This window comes from Oreochromis aureus, linkage group 4, assembly GCF_013358895.1.
Source record: "Oreochromis aureus strain Israel breed Guangdong linkage group 4, ZZ_aureus, whole genome shotgun sequence".
Classification (NCBI taxonomy): Eukaryota; Metazoa; Chordata; class Actinopteri; order Cichliformes; family Cichlidae; genus Oreochromis; species Oreochromis aureus.
In genome coordinates, this window is record NC_052945.1 from 13,578,593 (window position 1) to 13,594,507 (window position 15,915).

Genomic DNA, 15,915 nt, shown 5'->3' on the forward strand with positions numbered 1-15,915 from the left:
GAATGATGGCAGTTGGTGAAGTGGTTTCTAATCCGTTTCTATAGTTTGTGGCATGGTGGTTTTTTGAAATCTTTTAACTTACTTTACTTTGTCAAACAGGTTTTACTTGATTTAGTAGGTCTGGCAGTAATCAGGCCTGCTTGTGGTTAGTGAAATTAAACTTAGCCTTCCAAAAATGTGGTTAATCATAATTAATTTTTGATTTAACAAGGGGGGAAATTACTTTTTCAGGTATGTTTGGATAGCCTTTTTCCGCCTTAATAAATGAAATCATCAAACTGCATTTTATATTTATTTTGTTATCTGGTTTAACATGAAAATTATTTGTTTGAAATACGTAAACGTAATACTGGCACCAACTCTGCAAGATATGCACAGACACACAGACACACACACATAGACCCTTCAAGACAGAAATCTAACCAGGGGTGAGTGCTGTCAGTCAAACCTATCATCAATTGAGGCCTTTTGTCCAATTTTGTCTAATTGGTTCCTCTGCTGCCTGCTCTATCTCTACCCTTCAATCATTCTGCCTCCAAAGTCAATAGGGCCAATATAATAACCCGCTTTATCACTGAGAGGCGATTCAATGATGAACACAAGGCCTGCGCCAACATTCGTTCATCAACTATTCTGCTCAACTTCACTCATGGTGTGTGGGGGGATTGGAAAAAAAAATCTGTGAGCAGTATTGAACCTCTTAGAGTTCTCTGAAGTGAAAGATATTCTACTTCAACAGCTCTGCATTCATCTACAGCTCATATATGAGAGAACTTTCTGAGACAGGCACAGAAAAACACAAGTAAGATGCATAAATGCTTTGTCTAAACTAAAGCAATCAAATTGGGGTGAATGGAGACTTACATGCGACTGCTGGAGGGAATCTTACGCCCATCTCTGAACCAGGTAATCTGAGGCCTGGGGAAACTGTGTATACGTGGTGCACGGATTAGAGCACCCTCGCCCTGGGACACAGTTTGAGACCTCTCACCCTCCACAAAACCCCCCATATCTAGGAGACATAAAAAGTGAGTTAAAAAGAGGGAGACAGAGAAAAGATACTAGAACAGAAAATGCTGAAAATGCCTGCCAGCAAAAAGGATGGAAATAAACAATTGCCATTATTAGCATTAATGTTATGTACCTTTTTCACAAGCTAAGCGCCTTAAAACAAAGTGACTCATCCACATAGTGTGCATGACGAGCTTTTTACAAAAACAGTGTCTTGCCCTTAATCTGCCAGAATGGATGATGTATAGAAAGAATCCTTTACTCACAGGCAACCTGCACTTCAGTGCTGCACTGCATTATAGCACCAACTCGGTTTCTCACAATACAGCGGTAATGGCCAGCGTGCGATCGGTCCAGCGAGGGGATCAGGTACCTAATGGGCACACGCAACACAACTGCAATTAGTCATCATCAGCATGACAGACAGCAACATTTGTCATCTTGCTGCTATTATCACCCACACTCAAGATGCTAAATTAATTGACATGTTTCAGTGGGCACCTGAAACGGTGCCTTAATGACATTCCTCTTTGCAATAAGACATAAATGGTCTAAAAAAAGGAAAATAACAGCGCATCTTTGAAGTGTTATTTGCTGCTGATGTAATCCTGGACAGTGGATAGTAAACCAGAGAAGGAAGAATGAAATTTTAATGTAGAGATAGCGCAGGTCCTGACTGGCAGGACTCACAAAACGCGATTCCTCCATCTTCAGCCTGATGAATCAAACAAGCACAAATCACATGTTCTGGCCATCCACAGCTCCGTCTCTCCCCCTTGATGTGCATTCATGTTAGATGGTGCATGTCAAATACTAGCAAAATAACCTAAGCAGTTACTCCCCTTTAACTGGTTTGCTACAGCCACTTAGGAGTGTAGTTTCCACCCCAGCCATGTTCCCCCCTGCACTGCAATTCGGGGGGTAAGGGGGGTGGGGGGTCTGATTAAATGGATTCCAGTTCTCCTCTTTGATCAGGGCTGGTGAAGAATAACAAGCAGAGGGCTGGCCTGCAAGGCAGACCCAGAGACTAAGCCACGTGAGAGCGCACCCAAATGCTTAGGAAAGACAGGGAGAGAAGAAAAAGATGAAGGGGAGAGAGAGGATGTGTGAAAGAAGGTAGGTATAACAGGCAGTGAAGGGATGGTGGGGAGGGGGGCAGCGATAGCAATCAGACACTACTACCTTAGCGTGTCTGCCCATGTCTAGGGTTCTAGTCTGACTGTGAGTGGAGTCTAGGAAACTGTGCTAAAATTGGATTGAAAGTGACTTTCAGTGACTGCATCTGTCACCTGTTAACTCGCATGCAGGCATAATGCAACACAAGCATACTGTACATGAAGAAGTGGGCACACACACACACACGCACGCACAGAGGACTTGTTAGTGCAGGGTGAACACTTCTTTTACCACGCTGAGTTGTTCCAATAATTCAACATTGTTTTTAGAGGCTGAAATATGTAATACGAGGTGTCCAGAACAACTCCAAAATAAGTGAAAAGCATGCTACAGCTCACAGATCAAAGTGGCCCATCCACACCATATAAGCTGATAAAAAAAGAATTTGCATTGTCTGATTTTATTACGCCGGTGATAGTTTCAGCAAACCGCGAGAGAGGGGAGAGTAAAGAATATTTATCTGCACACACCATCTCTGAATGTTGAATGCAGTGTGAGATACAAATCGGAATAAATTTGATAATCCCTTGAACACAAGATGCTATGTTTCAAGGGAGATATGCAGCCAAATCAGTCCTGAATAAATCCATAGAAATGAGTTTGGAATATGAATAAAAATGAGCAATTGTGCTATTAGTTACAATTAAATGCCTCTGAAATGTCCTCATGTAGTAAGATATGTAAGGTTAAGATAAGAGGAAAAAAAGAATTATTGCTGGCAAGCAAGGTTGCATTCCTCACCTGTATTCCAAGGAGAAACGTGTAAGCTCAGTACCATTGTAGATCCATTTGAATTCCAGGGGCCAGCTGCCCTCAGCCATGCAAGTAAGAACTAGGCGATTTCCCTCCAGGTGAACCTGGGTCTGAGGAGGCTCCATCTTAAAATAAGGTGGGACATCATCTACTAGAAAAAGAAAGAGGAGAAGAAGAAGAAGGAAAACTGAGTCATATAAAAACATAAAGGAAAAGATGACTAAAAAAGGAAGAAAAAGAAGGAAAAAGCAAAGCAGTTGAGTGAGGGTAGTAAAAATGGCAGTGATTCAGTGATTCAGTAACCTCTGCGAGGAGACACAACACAATTTGAGCAATTCACAGGGAAAAAAAGAGGACTCAGAACAAGCTATTTCCATTTTTCTTCTGCACTGATTGGGAACTTGAAGGTCAACAGAAAAGCTTGCCAAAAAGCACACGGAATAAGTTGTTACCGCGAAAGCAGCTTACTCCTTTATTTCAAATTGAAATGTGCTGGCATAGAGGTAGAAGAGCAATTTGTGCAGCAGAAGAAGTGTAAATGAACACTTCCATACCTCTACATCAGTAAAAGAGGATGGGGAGGGAGACAGGCAAGAAGAGCGAGATGGAGGGAAGGGGGAAGAGGAATAGGCCAAAAGCAGATGGAGAAAAATACTGCGAAAAAACACGCAAGCTAGAGGTGGAGAGAGTGAGAAATTAGGAAGCGGTGGGGGGTAGGGGTGATAGGGGCTGCTTTAGAAAACACAAAGTTTCCCCGTCTTAAAATCCTTTCTGTGACAGGATGAGTTATACTCTGTGCCTCCCTTCATTTATCTTTATAGTTCCCTAATGCAGCCAGATTATACAGGCCTCATCCGCAACACTGCACACAGCCAGTGCAGCCACAAAAAGACTTTAAGGTGATATGCAAAGTCCAGGGCTGAGCTTGGAGACAAAGTGCTTTCATTTGAGCTGATGAAAAAGGCATGATCAGACCTATTGATCTGTCTGCCTCACGAGCCATGGGCGACACTGAGCTGATTGTGCCAGTGTTTGTGGCGGGCTAATTAAAGTCTGTATTAATAGCTGCAGTATGCCGCTGTGGCCTGGAGCATGCCTGGTTCTATGTCTACTAGCTGACTCACTCTCATGGCTGATTACTGGAGCCACCCTTGCTCTCCGCACCCATATGCAAGTTCACAGCCAAGATTTATGGCAGTAAATGCAGAGGATGGTGTGGCGGAACTGGGTGAACGTGAGGGCAGCCTTCGCTGGGCAGGGAAGGGGATACAGCAAATTGGACCTGATTGAAATAGAAAATAAAAGAATGACTATGCACCTTTGTGTTTCACGTCGGCAATCATGCTTGCCACAAATCACACAAATCACACACTATGCTTAGCTGCAGCTTAGTCCATTTTCTATCCTACAAAAAGATCAAAACTTGCCATTCTTTTCGTCTTTTTTTTGATTTGATGAAACTACCTGGGTAATCCATTCTTTCTACCACCCTTACATGAACTTTTCAAAAACAAACACTGTTAAACCCAACAGCCACTTGAAACTGATCTTTGCCTGAGCCCAAATGGAGAAGCCGTCCCTATTTTTCCCCAGACACTAGCTGCTGAGTGGTGGCTTTGCTATAATTCCATCCTCTAGTAAATGCATTTGTACTTGACACACACACATATCCACACACACACACACACACACACACACACACACACACACACACACACACACACACACACACACACACACACAGAAAATCCCAAAACATACACTTATGGCTGAATAAACACACACCCAACCACTTCCAGCTGGTTTGGGGTTTTGGTGGCTATGTGCACTTAGCGGCATGGCTCCATCAACAAGCCACCATTAGAGACCTGCACATGCAAAACCTAAACTCACACATCGATCGTCTGGGGCAATACATAATACCGACTTACTGATGTGAAATTGTGGACTGCGGAATTGAGTGCCCTGTAATCACCACCGCAGTTACCTGTTTCAGCACCATTCATGCATTCATATTTTTTTCTGCCTCATATGACACATTCACACGAGCTCTGATAATGACTCCCCGAACACTGCTTATCTGTAGCACTTGTGACCAATTTCACATCTAGAGCAAGGTGTATATTTTCAGGACCAAAGCCAGCACGAACAGGAAATAAGTCTTGCATGACATAAGTGTGCAGAATTTCTGCTGCGTACCCCAAGAAATGATTGCTATCCACACAACACCCAGCTGAAGTGATCTTCTTTTTGAGGCTCTGTAAGAACTTAAATGACCTGTGACCGCCAACAGTTCTTAATGCTGACAGAAGACAAGGTCAGCTCCTCCGAAGACTGGCCTCTGGGATCTAATGAGTTTCCAGTGGAGAACCTCTTGTCTGATGTGGATTTCGCTCTCCCTCACTGTGCTTTCTGAACTTCACAGTGAAACGCTGAGGACACACGCTGCTGATCCATGTTGGTGTCAGTGGTAGGCTCTGCATGTGTGGTGTCAATGGCAGGATTACATTTTCAAGTGTGTTTCTGTTTTCTTTCCGTGTGTGTGTCAGCCATGGCAGAAAAATACACAAGTGTGAATACATGCACTGTCGTTGCATAAGTCAAGGTTAGGATATCTTTTTTTTGCATGTGAAAATTGACACGCATGCTTTTACAGGAGCACAAGGTTCTGTCAATACAGAGTGTGCACATTATAACACTCAGCATGCCAAGACTCAGTGAGAAGTATTCTTCTTAATATTTATTGTTTAGCAAGACAAATGTGCTTTGCCTTTGACATATCAGCACGATGTATTTCTCATCATCAGTCTAAATAGGTTCATCTTGCCTAGCAATGAATACTAAAAAGAATACTTAGCAGCGAGTGATGGTTTTCTGTTTGTTTTCACATTTGATAGGCACAATAGAGTTTTAAGATTTGGGGTTCAGTGTACCGCACCTGTGTATTGTGTCTTACTACACTCTGGTGTCACAGGTAATATTTCTCTTAGGGGTCATCTCTTTTTTTAAACCACTGTGGCCATGTGGAGCAAACTCTACAGTATAATAGACTTGCACACACATATTATACATATTATATCCACTGCATTCAGAAAGTGTTCAGATTCTAATTTATTTCACATTTAGTTTTCTTATAGCTCAATGCTAAAATTTCTTTATGCCTACATTCAGTTTTTTTAATCACTCATCACAAATCACCCAGAAAGACAAAGAGAACTTTTAAAATGTTCTTAAAATATTAAAAGAAAAAGCACAGAAAACTATTACAGACCCCTTGCTATGACAAAGGATGTGAATTGGGTTTGGGTTTGGCAGGTGCATGAAATTTAACTTCGATCTCTCATTTTTTGCTTGATTCTCTGTGCTTCAGTGAAGAAATCCAGGAGTGGCCTCCAAAAGACCTAAACAGAAGACATCTGTAGAACATCTATGATATTTCCCAGAACTTGGCCAAGCTAAACTGAGTAACCAAGGAAGAAGAACCCTCGTAGGAGAGGTGACAAAGAACCCCAATATCTACTTCTGAGGTCCTGTGTGAAGGTGGGAGAAACAACACTGGACTGATTTTGGGGTTTTATGTTAGTGCAATGAGACAGATGAAGTCTCAGTGAAAAACATAACAGCAAGCTTTGAAGTTGCAAAAGATTACCTAAGGGAGTCTCAGGATGTGATAAACAAGATTCTCTGGTCAGATAAAACCAGAACTTTTTTAGCCTCAGCTCCTAACATTACATTCTGAGGACACCAGACACATTACCGGCTAGGCTCATTACCTGCTTGATACCATCCCAACAGTGAACAATACTGGGGGCAGCAGCATGTTGGTCATGGCTGATGAGATGCTATGGAAAACAAGTCAGAGTGTCCTTAATGCAAACCTGCTCCAGATTGTAAAGGATCTCAGAATACAAGTGTTTAAGGAAGCTGAAAAGTTCTTTTTCTTCCAGAGACTGGAATTAGCCAAAGAACAGTTCCCTTCTTATGCATGAAGTGATAGTACAGTTTGGCAGGTGCACAACATTGTTACCTGCAGGTTTCAAGTCCAGATGGAAACCTAGGGGGAAATTCCTTATAGAGGAACAATTCTTACACCACTATGACCAGAGGTAAAAGCTAACTGAAGCAAACATGTCTATGGATGACCGAAAACTGGCGTGGAAGGACCAGTAGGGCTTTTATAATGTGGCTGCTGTGCAGAGCAGCTGCCCCTAACAGTCAGTCTGCACCACCACAGCCCATTCACCACAGATATAAAAACACCTTATTCTAACCTGACAGCTGAGGTTGAATGGTGGCATGGCTCCAGCCGGGTCCCCCGCTGCATACACAGAATTTTAATGGCAGTGAGACAAAGACCACAGGCACTGGGGTAGCTTTATAAACCAAAGGCCATTGTGCTCCCCATTGCACCATGCTGGCATGCAATCACACAAACGGTGTTCACATTCAGCTTTTGTCTTATATTCATTCTCTAGCTTATTTTTTTTTTGCCTAACCTTCTTACCCCAGCTCCACACCAGCAGCAGGGAGCTCTTCTGACCTCTGTTTAATCCTCAGCCACCTGCATTTGAGCCGACGTAACAGCATCCTAGCTGGCACTTGGCTCAAATGCATCTCTGATATTCAGCTATAGTGGTTAGCGGTGCCTGTTTCCTTTGAATGCCCATTTGTATTCATTTCTCACTCTACCTTGGAATCTCAACACAAATGCACTCATACTGTATATGTGTGTATAACTTCCCACCTTCAGTCCACCCATGGTGCATCATGTCATCCTGGAAAATTTAGAGCTGTCATTAGGCTCTTGAATTGGACCTTAAGATACGAAATGGGTCATGGTTACCCTCTGATGGGGGTTATGCAACTGTCATGGCTATGACCTTGGCCTAGTAATGGGATGGTGTAAGGGCGTGGGTTGCGGGGTTGATGGAGAGGGGTTAAAAGCATTTTGAAAGGTGATGAAGCTCTTCCCTTATGAATTCGCACATACAGAAGAACACTGACACACATGTATAATAGATTGTCTTAATATGGTGCTTCATGAGTTGAGGTAAGAATGCTGGAGCGAGGATACAGAGCTCTTTTAGAAGTCACATAAGCGCACACTCCTAAAAAGTGTATATACCCCTCAGCGCCCCACCCCCACCATCACCACCCCGCCCACCTGCCCTTCAGAACATGGTTGGTTCTGAAGGGCAGGTTGATCATGAGGTGCCGTCACCGTGACAGCAGGTACCTTGTCGATTTACACTCTATCACCTAGTCGAGTCAGAAAGCAGACCGACACTAAAGGAAGAATTAAGCAAGAGATTGAGTGGGAGAATACAGAGAGAAGGAAGCGAGAGCGGCATTGAAACAGATGGTAAAAAGAAACACAGTGCTTAATGATAATGTCAAAGATAGATTGAGAATTGATGTAAAGAAATGATGAGATGAGGAAAGTGACAGTAGGGAGGAGAGCAATGAAAAGAGAGAGGAGGGTGTCCTCCAACACAAGGCACCAAGGTGAAGTGACCCATTAGAGTAGAAGTCAAGCAAGCACGCCAGACCTGAAACAGGAAGACGAGATGAAGAGCCTTCATTTAGAGAAATGGCCCATAGTTCAACATCTGTATGTGGTATTTGATAGGCTGATGTCCACCCACAACTCCTGCTTACGCTCTTTTGTTCACAATCCAGAATGAATAAGCCCCCTATGAGATTTTATGCTGTGGAAATATAGAACCCGTGACATGCTATTTAAAGCTCATATACTCCTATAATTATGCTCTCTGCTTGGAGGAGGAAATGAAGAGGGAATATGGATTTTTCATGTTAAGTTGATCTGAATTTTTGAATTTCTTTTTTTTCTTTTTGATGCTGCGCCTGCTTTGATGTTGCAGAAAGAGTCCTCAGGTTGCTACAGATGAAATGCTGCCTGCATCCCAGCTGTGTTTAGTGGATTGCCATGGGTTAATTGATGTGTAATTGATGTGATTAATTGAGGTGTAATGTACTGCGGTGACGTGTCTGGGATCCTACCCGCTGCAGGGCCCGTGTGTGTGTGTGTGTGTGTGCGTGTGTGTGTTGAGGTGTGCCTGTGTGTCTACAGGAGGCTAGAGCAACACAATTAGAAGCAGTAGCATCCAGCCAACAAATGGAGATTTAATTAGGAGTGAAGACGGAGCGGGAGGCCAGTCAATGGGCAGCAGATTGAATTATCTGGACACACACTCCAGCCGGCAGCGTGGACAAATTCACAGTCACACACACACTCAAACGCACACACCCTTTCTGTTTGGAATTCTTCCCTGTTTGCCTCACTGCTCCGCTGAGTGCTTTCCTCTACCTCTCTGCTATGCTCTGCCTGTCTCAAACTATCTTCCTCTTTTTGATTTCCTCCTCCTTTTTTTCTCTTCCCATCTTAAGTTTCTTTTCTTTCTTTTTTCTCCCCCCTTTCCCCACAATAACAGTTTCCTTTCTGCATGTTGTGACTGTCTCTCTTTCTCGGCAGCCTTGATCTCTCCCAGTACAGTGGTTTTCATACTTTCTTTCCCTGGCCTCTCATCAGTTGTCATCTCTCACACACTCTTACTCTCCATGTCCCTTCCTTCTGAGCTCTCCGCCAAGATGTCTCTCCATCTTTTTATGTCTCTTTGCACCCCTCCTCACTCTGTATCCTCTATCCTTTAGTCCCACTCTCTCTCACTTTCCTTACCAGTGTTACTGAGTCACTAGCAGTATATTGTATGGCGTACCGAGGGACGTGTCTGTGATATCCAGGAGCCTAATTAGCAAGTCCAGCTCCTGGCAGAGAACACGGCACGCAGAGGAGCACAGGCACAAGGCCCGGCATCAATTAATGAGACCTCGCACACCCACAACCACCATTACACACCCTCTGCAGCATCGAGTCTCTAGTCAGCTCAACCTTGTCCGATGAGCAGTAGAGGAAACCGCAGATGAACAACTGTAGCTAGATTTCAGAAAGTTGTGTCTTTAATCATCAAGGGATAGTCATAGCACTGTACAAGATAAAGCTGGGATTCCTGCCTGACTTTGTGGCACTCAAACAAGATTTATGCACTGCAGCAGCGAGCTGTGAACATAGTCTTGCAACCAACAAATCAATGTATCATAGAAATGTACGCTAGACACAAGGCAATTTCTTCCTTTCAAAGGACAAAATATATGAAACTGTTTTGGTCTTAAGGAAGTGAGGTTTGGAGAACTCTTTTGGGTTCAGTGCAATGGGAAATGATCCAGACTTCCCACCTGGTGTAGTGTGACTGACATCACAGTATTATTTCCCAGCTGTGACAGACAGCCTCTACAGTTTGGAGGAAGAAGTGAGCCTTTGTGCGCAAGATCACATACACGTATCGTTATGACTTTCCCTTCTTTTTTCTATCCACTAGAGAGAAGGCAGGTGGTTGTAGGTGGCGGAAATAGGTACACATTTTTACTTGATCTTTGTGAGATCTAATTGACATTGTTCAAAAATAAACCCAGAGAAAGCAATACAAAATAGATAAATGCCAGATACAAGAAGAAAAAAAAAGGACTGTAAGAGCATCATTGGGAACAGGAAGGGGGGCAGTCTTTTCTCAGGGAATGAGAAGGTTGAAAACAGGCCTAAGTGAATTGAAAAAAGAAAGTAGGGCGAAGACTAATGGAATAAATAAATAAAATAAGCAAACTCGTTGAAATGTGAATTCTACAGGGCCCCGGGTCATTAGAGTTAATACTGTGCATAATGCCATCTGCCGCGATTGTTTACACTAGGCTGGATAATTAGATCCTAATTAGTAGATGGTATGGTGGGGGAAACATTATTTCACACGCACTGAGACAGAGATAATCAGATCCACCTGCAATGCTGCCTTGCCTGTCCATCTTGGGACCTGTGGGCAGCTCAGTAAAGATGCAGCTATTAGACAAGTCTTGATTTAATTGCTTGATGCGCAAAACAAATCTGGGCTGTTTCCCCTCATCATTAACATACAGATAAACTTGTACGCTTTTGGACTCACTCTCTTAACAATCTGAAAACTGGTGTGGTACTTGTACGCCTCTGTCCCTCATGCTCCTGTGTGTACAGGTGTGTCCCTGTGCATAAAAATGTGTGCTCACATTCTCAACCTCGCGTGCTTGTGACAGTGTGTCTTTAAGATAAAGACACCGGAATTTTTATGAGGCTGAATGCGTGGACTCAAACTGCCATGTCCCATCCGTGCTTTTCTCCCCAACCAAACCCTTTGAACCTCTGAATGGGAGCGATGCCACTGGCATGCTAATAGTGTTTTGCTAAGTGCAAGGTATCACGGTGCCTGCCATTATAATATATGCGCGTGGAATAGCTGGTGATTGTGATTCTTATCAGTGTGGCAGAGTGCATGGGCGCCAAGCAGTGAATGGCAGGGGCTGGCAGTAAATGTTAATGGCAGAGAGCAGCTGACAGAAAAAAGAATTATTATCTCCCTTCATTACATTTACACGGCCTGCCTGTCTGTCTCCCTTCCTTCCGCTGAGCCCAGGAGTGAACAGCAATCAGTGTTGGCAATGCTTTATTTACCTGTTTTGCAGAGAACAAACACCTTCTTTGGTGTGAATGCATAATCCACTCAGGGACTGGGAGTTTCTCACACTTACGATAGGTCAAACAGACTCGATTACTTGTGAGCAATAACGGGTCTTTGACGGGAAAGAGTCACAGGTATTATATTAGAAGAGCCAGAGAGTGTATGGAAGGTGGAATACATGCTTGTTTTCATGTTTTCTAATTTTGGTAAGTCTGACGTGTAGCAGATGCTCCCACAGGGTGCCCTGTGCTCCTACTAGGCAGTCTGTGGGAGCACAGAGCTCCTGTTCCTAATTGAGACCTCTGGAATGTAAGAGCTGACAGAACGAGCTTGTCACATCACTCCCTGCCCAGAACACATTAAAGAGAGGCCCACGACCATTATTTTCTTCCACCATCCATGCTGCTGTAGACCACCAAGTACTTCTCTGTGTGGTGTGACAGCTAACCCCCCCCCCCAATTTTGAGTTCCTTCAGATGGCCACTCAAAACTGCCAGCCTCCGTGCAGGTCACTCATCTGACCTCTGAGACATCAACACAGTTCTCTTCGCCGGTTCTTTTCTCTGAAGTGCACGCGCACCTCAAGCAGGAGGGAACACAGAGGAGAAACACAGCTCTGTGGCACTGTCTGAAGACAGGCAGCCAGCACTACGCCAGCAGGCAGACAAAGATCTGAACGCACTGACATTATGCTAATGGTAGCGTTTGGCTGGTTCTTACATGACTTCACACCACATTGCTCATCTCAATTACCCGATACAGTAACGGGTGCTGAGTGGGAAGCGTGCAACTTGAACAAAGCAGGAAAAATTCGCAGTCAGAAATACTAATTGTTTCGCGCTCTTCTTGACAATCCTTTAAGATTGTTGTAGTGCCTTGTTAAAACTGGTGCGCATAACAACGTCCTATGTGAATACTATAAATGTGTGCGTGCTTGCGAGTGAAAATAATGAATAATGATTAAACGCTTAATTCTTACAGACCACACAAGAAGATTAAAGGTGTGTTTTTCTCCTCTCTGATTAGGTAAGTACACAATTTAAGGTAACAAAGCGGAATATCTGTCCTCTAAATTTGATTACATACAGCATTTGTTACACACACACACATATCTGTGTACCTTACCACCCATCTCCTTCAAAAATGCCTGTCATCGCTTCTCCTCATGATTAATGCAACAAGCCAGCATTTCTACTTGAAAAGACTGTGTCATTTTGATCTATAAATTGCAATCTACCTCACAGGAAAACCATACCCCTTAATCAATAGCTTTTTTATAACACTCACAACATAACTACAGCTTTGAGCCCGGTGCCAACAATGCTATCTAATATATGAGGCTGATGATGTTTTTCTAATTATACACTTAAACCCGCACTCAAAACATTGCTCCAAGTGCTGCAGTGATATTGGCAAGGATGTTTTCTTCCATTTTGGAAAACAGCAAAGATTAAGAACCAGAATCCAGCCTGTCCTGTCCTAAACCTTTAACTCTCTGCACTGCAGCATACCCAGTTCCCATGCAAAGGAATGTTGAGTGGAAAGGTGCTAGGAAGTTTTAAATTTCTGAAAGTAAAAACCAAGGTTAGCTCTATTTGTGGCACAGTCTTATACATATGCAAGTAGCACTTTATGTACAAAAAGGAATTACAACCACAGCAATTTTAGTCTTCACACAATGTCATGTATATCCTGAAGGTTATCGTTAGAAATTACATAAATTTAAATAGCAACACCATCTTTCATCAGGTTAATGTATTCAGTGAGCATTTTTTTTTTCACCGCTGTGTTATTGAAATGTTCCCACCAGTGCTCTTAACACGCCAGTGTAAAAAAAATCATGTTGGCAATTCTCTGAACTTTCTCCGCCTCTAAGGACCTACAAAGTGGAGGGATTGACTGCTGTTGGCTGCAATAGCACACTGAAATATGTGCAGACGATCAAGCAGATATGGCATAATGTTACTGGCGCCCAAGCAAAGGCATGAGTGATTTGAAGGCTTAATGTGGCCCTCCACACCACACAGAGTTATAGCTTGTGATTTGCATCATAAACGTCTGTTAAATTTCCACTTTTGGAAATGAATATCGTTAAATGACAACCTGACAGGGAGCCAGATGGGGGAGGTAGGAGTGACACTTTTTTTTGCATTCATATTTTCCACTCATGATGGGACCTAATTCCATATTACTACATCTATAAGCCGTGCATAAATACACATCAAATAGTGCATTTTTCAAACCTCATAATCCCTGGATAATCTTCATCTACAATATGAGCAGCACTAAATTGGAGAGAAGATTTGCAAATGAACATATTTACATCAGTCCCATTAGTGAGACACTGAGGAGATACTGCACAGAGATCTGCTGCTGCTTTGAAATGCCTGTAGGGACTTAAGAATTTTATTAGAAGCACTTTAACTTATCATGCCATGGTAAGTAATGCGCTTTAATACACATATAATGCTGTGGATTACAACTCTGGATATTAATAAATCATCAGTTTTTTTATTTATTATTGCTCTTTTAACATATTGAGTAAATGAAGTGCTTTAATGAGTAGCATGGATTCAAGGACTTTTTGTGCTTCACTGCATGTGTGTCTGTGTGTGTGTGTGAGAGAGATGTGGCAGTAGTAGTAGAAGTGTTCACATATTCATTTAGGTTTTAGATAATATCTGCCCCGCCAATCACATGGACATGAAAAATGTAGACATGTTCAACATAACCTGTTTAAGGTCAGACCGAGCATCATAACGAGGAACAAAGGTGATTTAAATTACTTTCAATATTGGATAGCTGTTGGTGTCAGATGGGCTGGTCTGAGCAGTTCAGAAACTGCTGATCTACTGGGATTTTCCCACACAGCCGTCTGAAGTGTTTATACAGAATAGTGTGAAAAGGAGAAAAAGGTATGCTGTGTTGGGGGCCCAACCCATTTTTAGCAAGGTGCACCTAATAAAGTGTCCAGTGAGTGTATAGCGGATACAGAAGCTGTGACAGTGCGTGTATGTACATATCTTTCTATAAGGTGCTAATGTATATTTGAATTGCTGATCAGACTAAAGGGATGTGCAAGTAGTCGACAGCTCTTTAATGACAGACAGATCAAAGCCTATCATGCTCTGCTTTGAGATGAAAGGGATCATTAGCTGTGGGTCATTATCAATGAGCGAGCTACCCATGTGGCATGTTTACTCTGCTTTGTGTGCACATGCGTGTGCATGTGTTCATGTGCCTTCAGATGCCCATCACACACATCCATATTGCTCTCTGATCTCTGCACAGCATGTGGGAGGTTCGCTGGTCTCTCCTGGGGCCCATTTCCCCACAGACAAATGCCGCTCCAGCAGTGAGAGCTAGCCTCATCTATTGTACCTCCTGCCTCCATCAACTCACTTCCCATCTATTACGACCCAACAGTCCGATCTTCATGGCTGAAGCTCATTGTAAAACCCTAGCCTTGCTGATTCAATAGGCTCTGGAGGGTTCTGACAATGACCAATTCACTCATGACTATTATTCATCACAAAACCTTTCCAGCTCTCCAATAAAATCCACCACCCACCTTTCCTACTCTGTTTGGTATGCTGTAACAATCCATCACTTCCAAATGTTCTGTTGCCCCTGTCGGATGTAGCATGCACACACAAACACACGTTTACACACGCACATAACTTTTCTCATACAACTCCACTGAACAAACTCTTTCTCACCTCAGAAATTGCTATTTTGGTGCAGGGCTATTCCTTCCCTCAGCAGTTTCACATAAATTCTTTCTTCCTTTACAAACATTCGCTCCTGGCTTCTTTCTATCATCCACCCTTCTCAACCGCAAACTGCTCTTTTCCACTGCCAACCCTGTCTCTCACCCTCCCTCTCACCTTCAGATGCCACCCATCCACTGCCTCCATGCCTGACTGCTTTGACAGGCCTAAGACTCAAGCGGGGGAGATTTGATCCCTTCCTGAAGTGGAGCTCTGGCAGTGGGGTCCACTCTCCAACCGCTGGACGTAGAGCCCTGAGCCACCAATTAAAAAGTCATGAAGGCTTTTAGGGCCATGCAGGGCTGTATTTTGCCACTCTGCTGAGGATTGGCTGCCTGAAAATAGTCTTTGTGTTCCTGAGACAACAGTAGAATATGCAGGGGGTGGGGGTTGAGTAGATGCGGGTTAACAGAGCAGCAGTGCGTGGGCCACTTTGCTCTCCCTTGTGCTCTTAAGCAGCACTCTCCCGGCCCTTCATTTCCTCAGATTGGATGAAACACCCACTGTTTATATGTATGGTTCATCACTGGCCCCTATATGAGCGCTGCATATAGGTTTCTAGTGGTGTGAGAGTACAATTGCCTTAACTCATGAGGGTCCCCACTTCCTTTCCATCACATCAACAACAGACTGAGCTGCAAGAG

The 15,915-nt window shown here is 43.3% G+C and overlaps 1 protein-coding gene across 1 annotated transcript in view; it reads right to left on the reverse strand.

The window, feature by feature from the left end:
- Positions 1 to 15,915, reverse strand: part of sdk2a (sidekick cell adhesion molecule 2a) — an 83,204-nt gene that overhangs the window by 34,800 nt on the left and 32,489 nt on the right. Inside the window, exons 2-4 of the mRNA XM_031736532.2 lie at positions 2,929 to 3,091; positions 1,278 to 1,384; positions 865 to 1,012 (exon numbers count right to left, since the gene is read on the reverse strand). Of these exons, the coding sequence (XP_031592392.2) occupies positions 865 to 1,012; positions 1,278 to 1,384; positions 2,929 to 3,091 (418 nt within the window). The remainder of the gene's footprint in view (positions 1 to 864; positions 1,013 to 1,277; positions 1,385 to 2,928; positions 3,092 to 15,915) is intronic.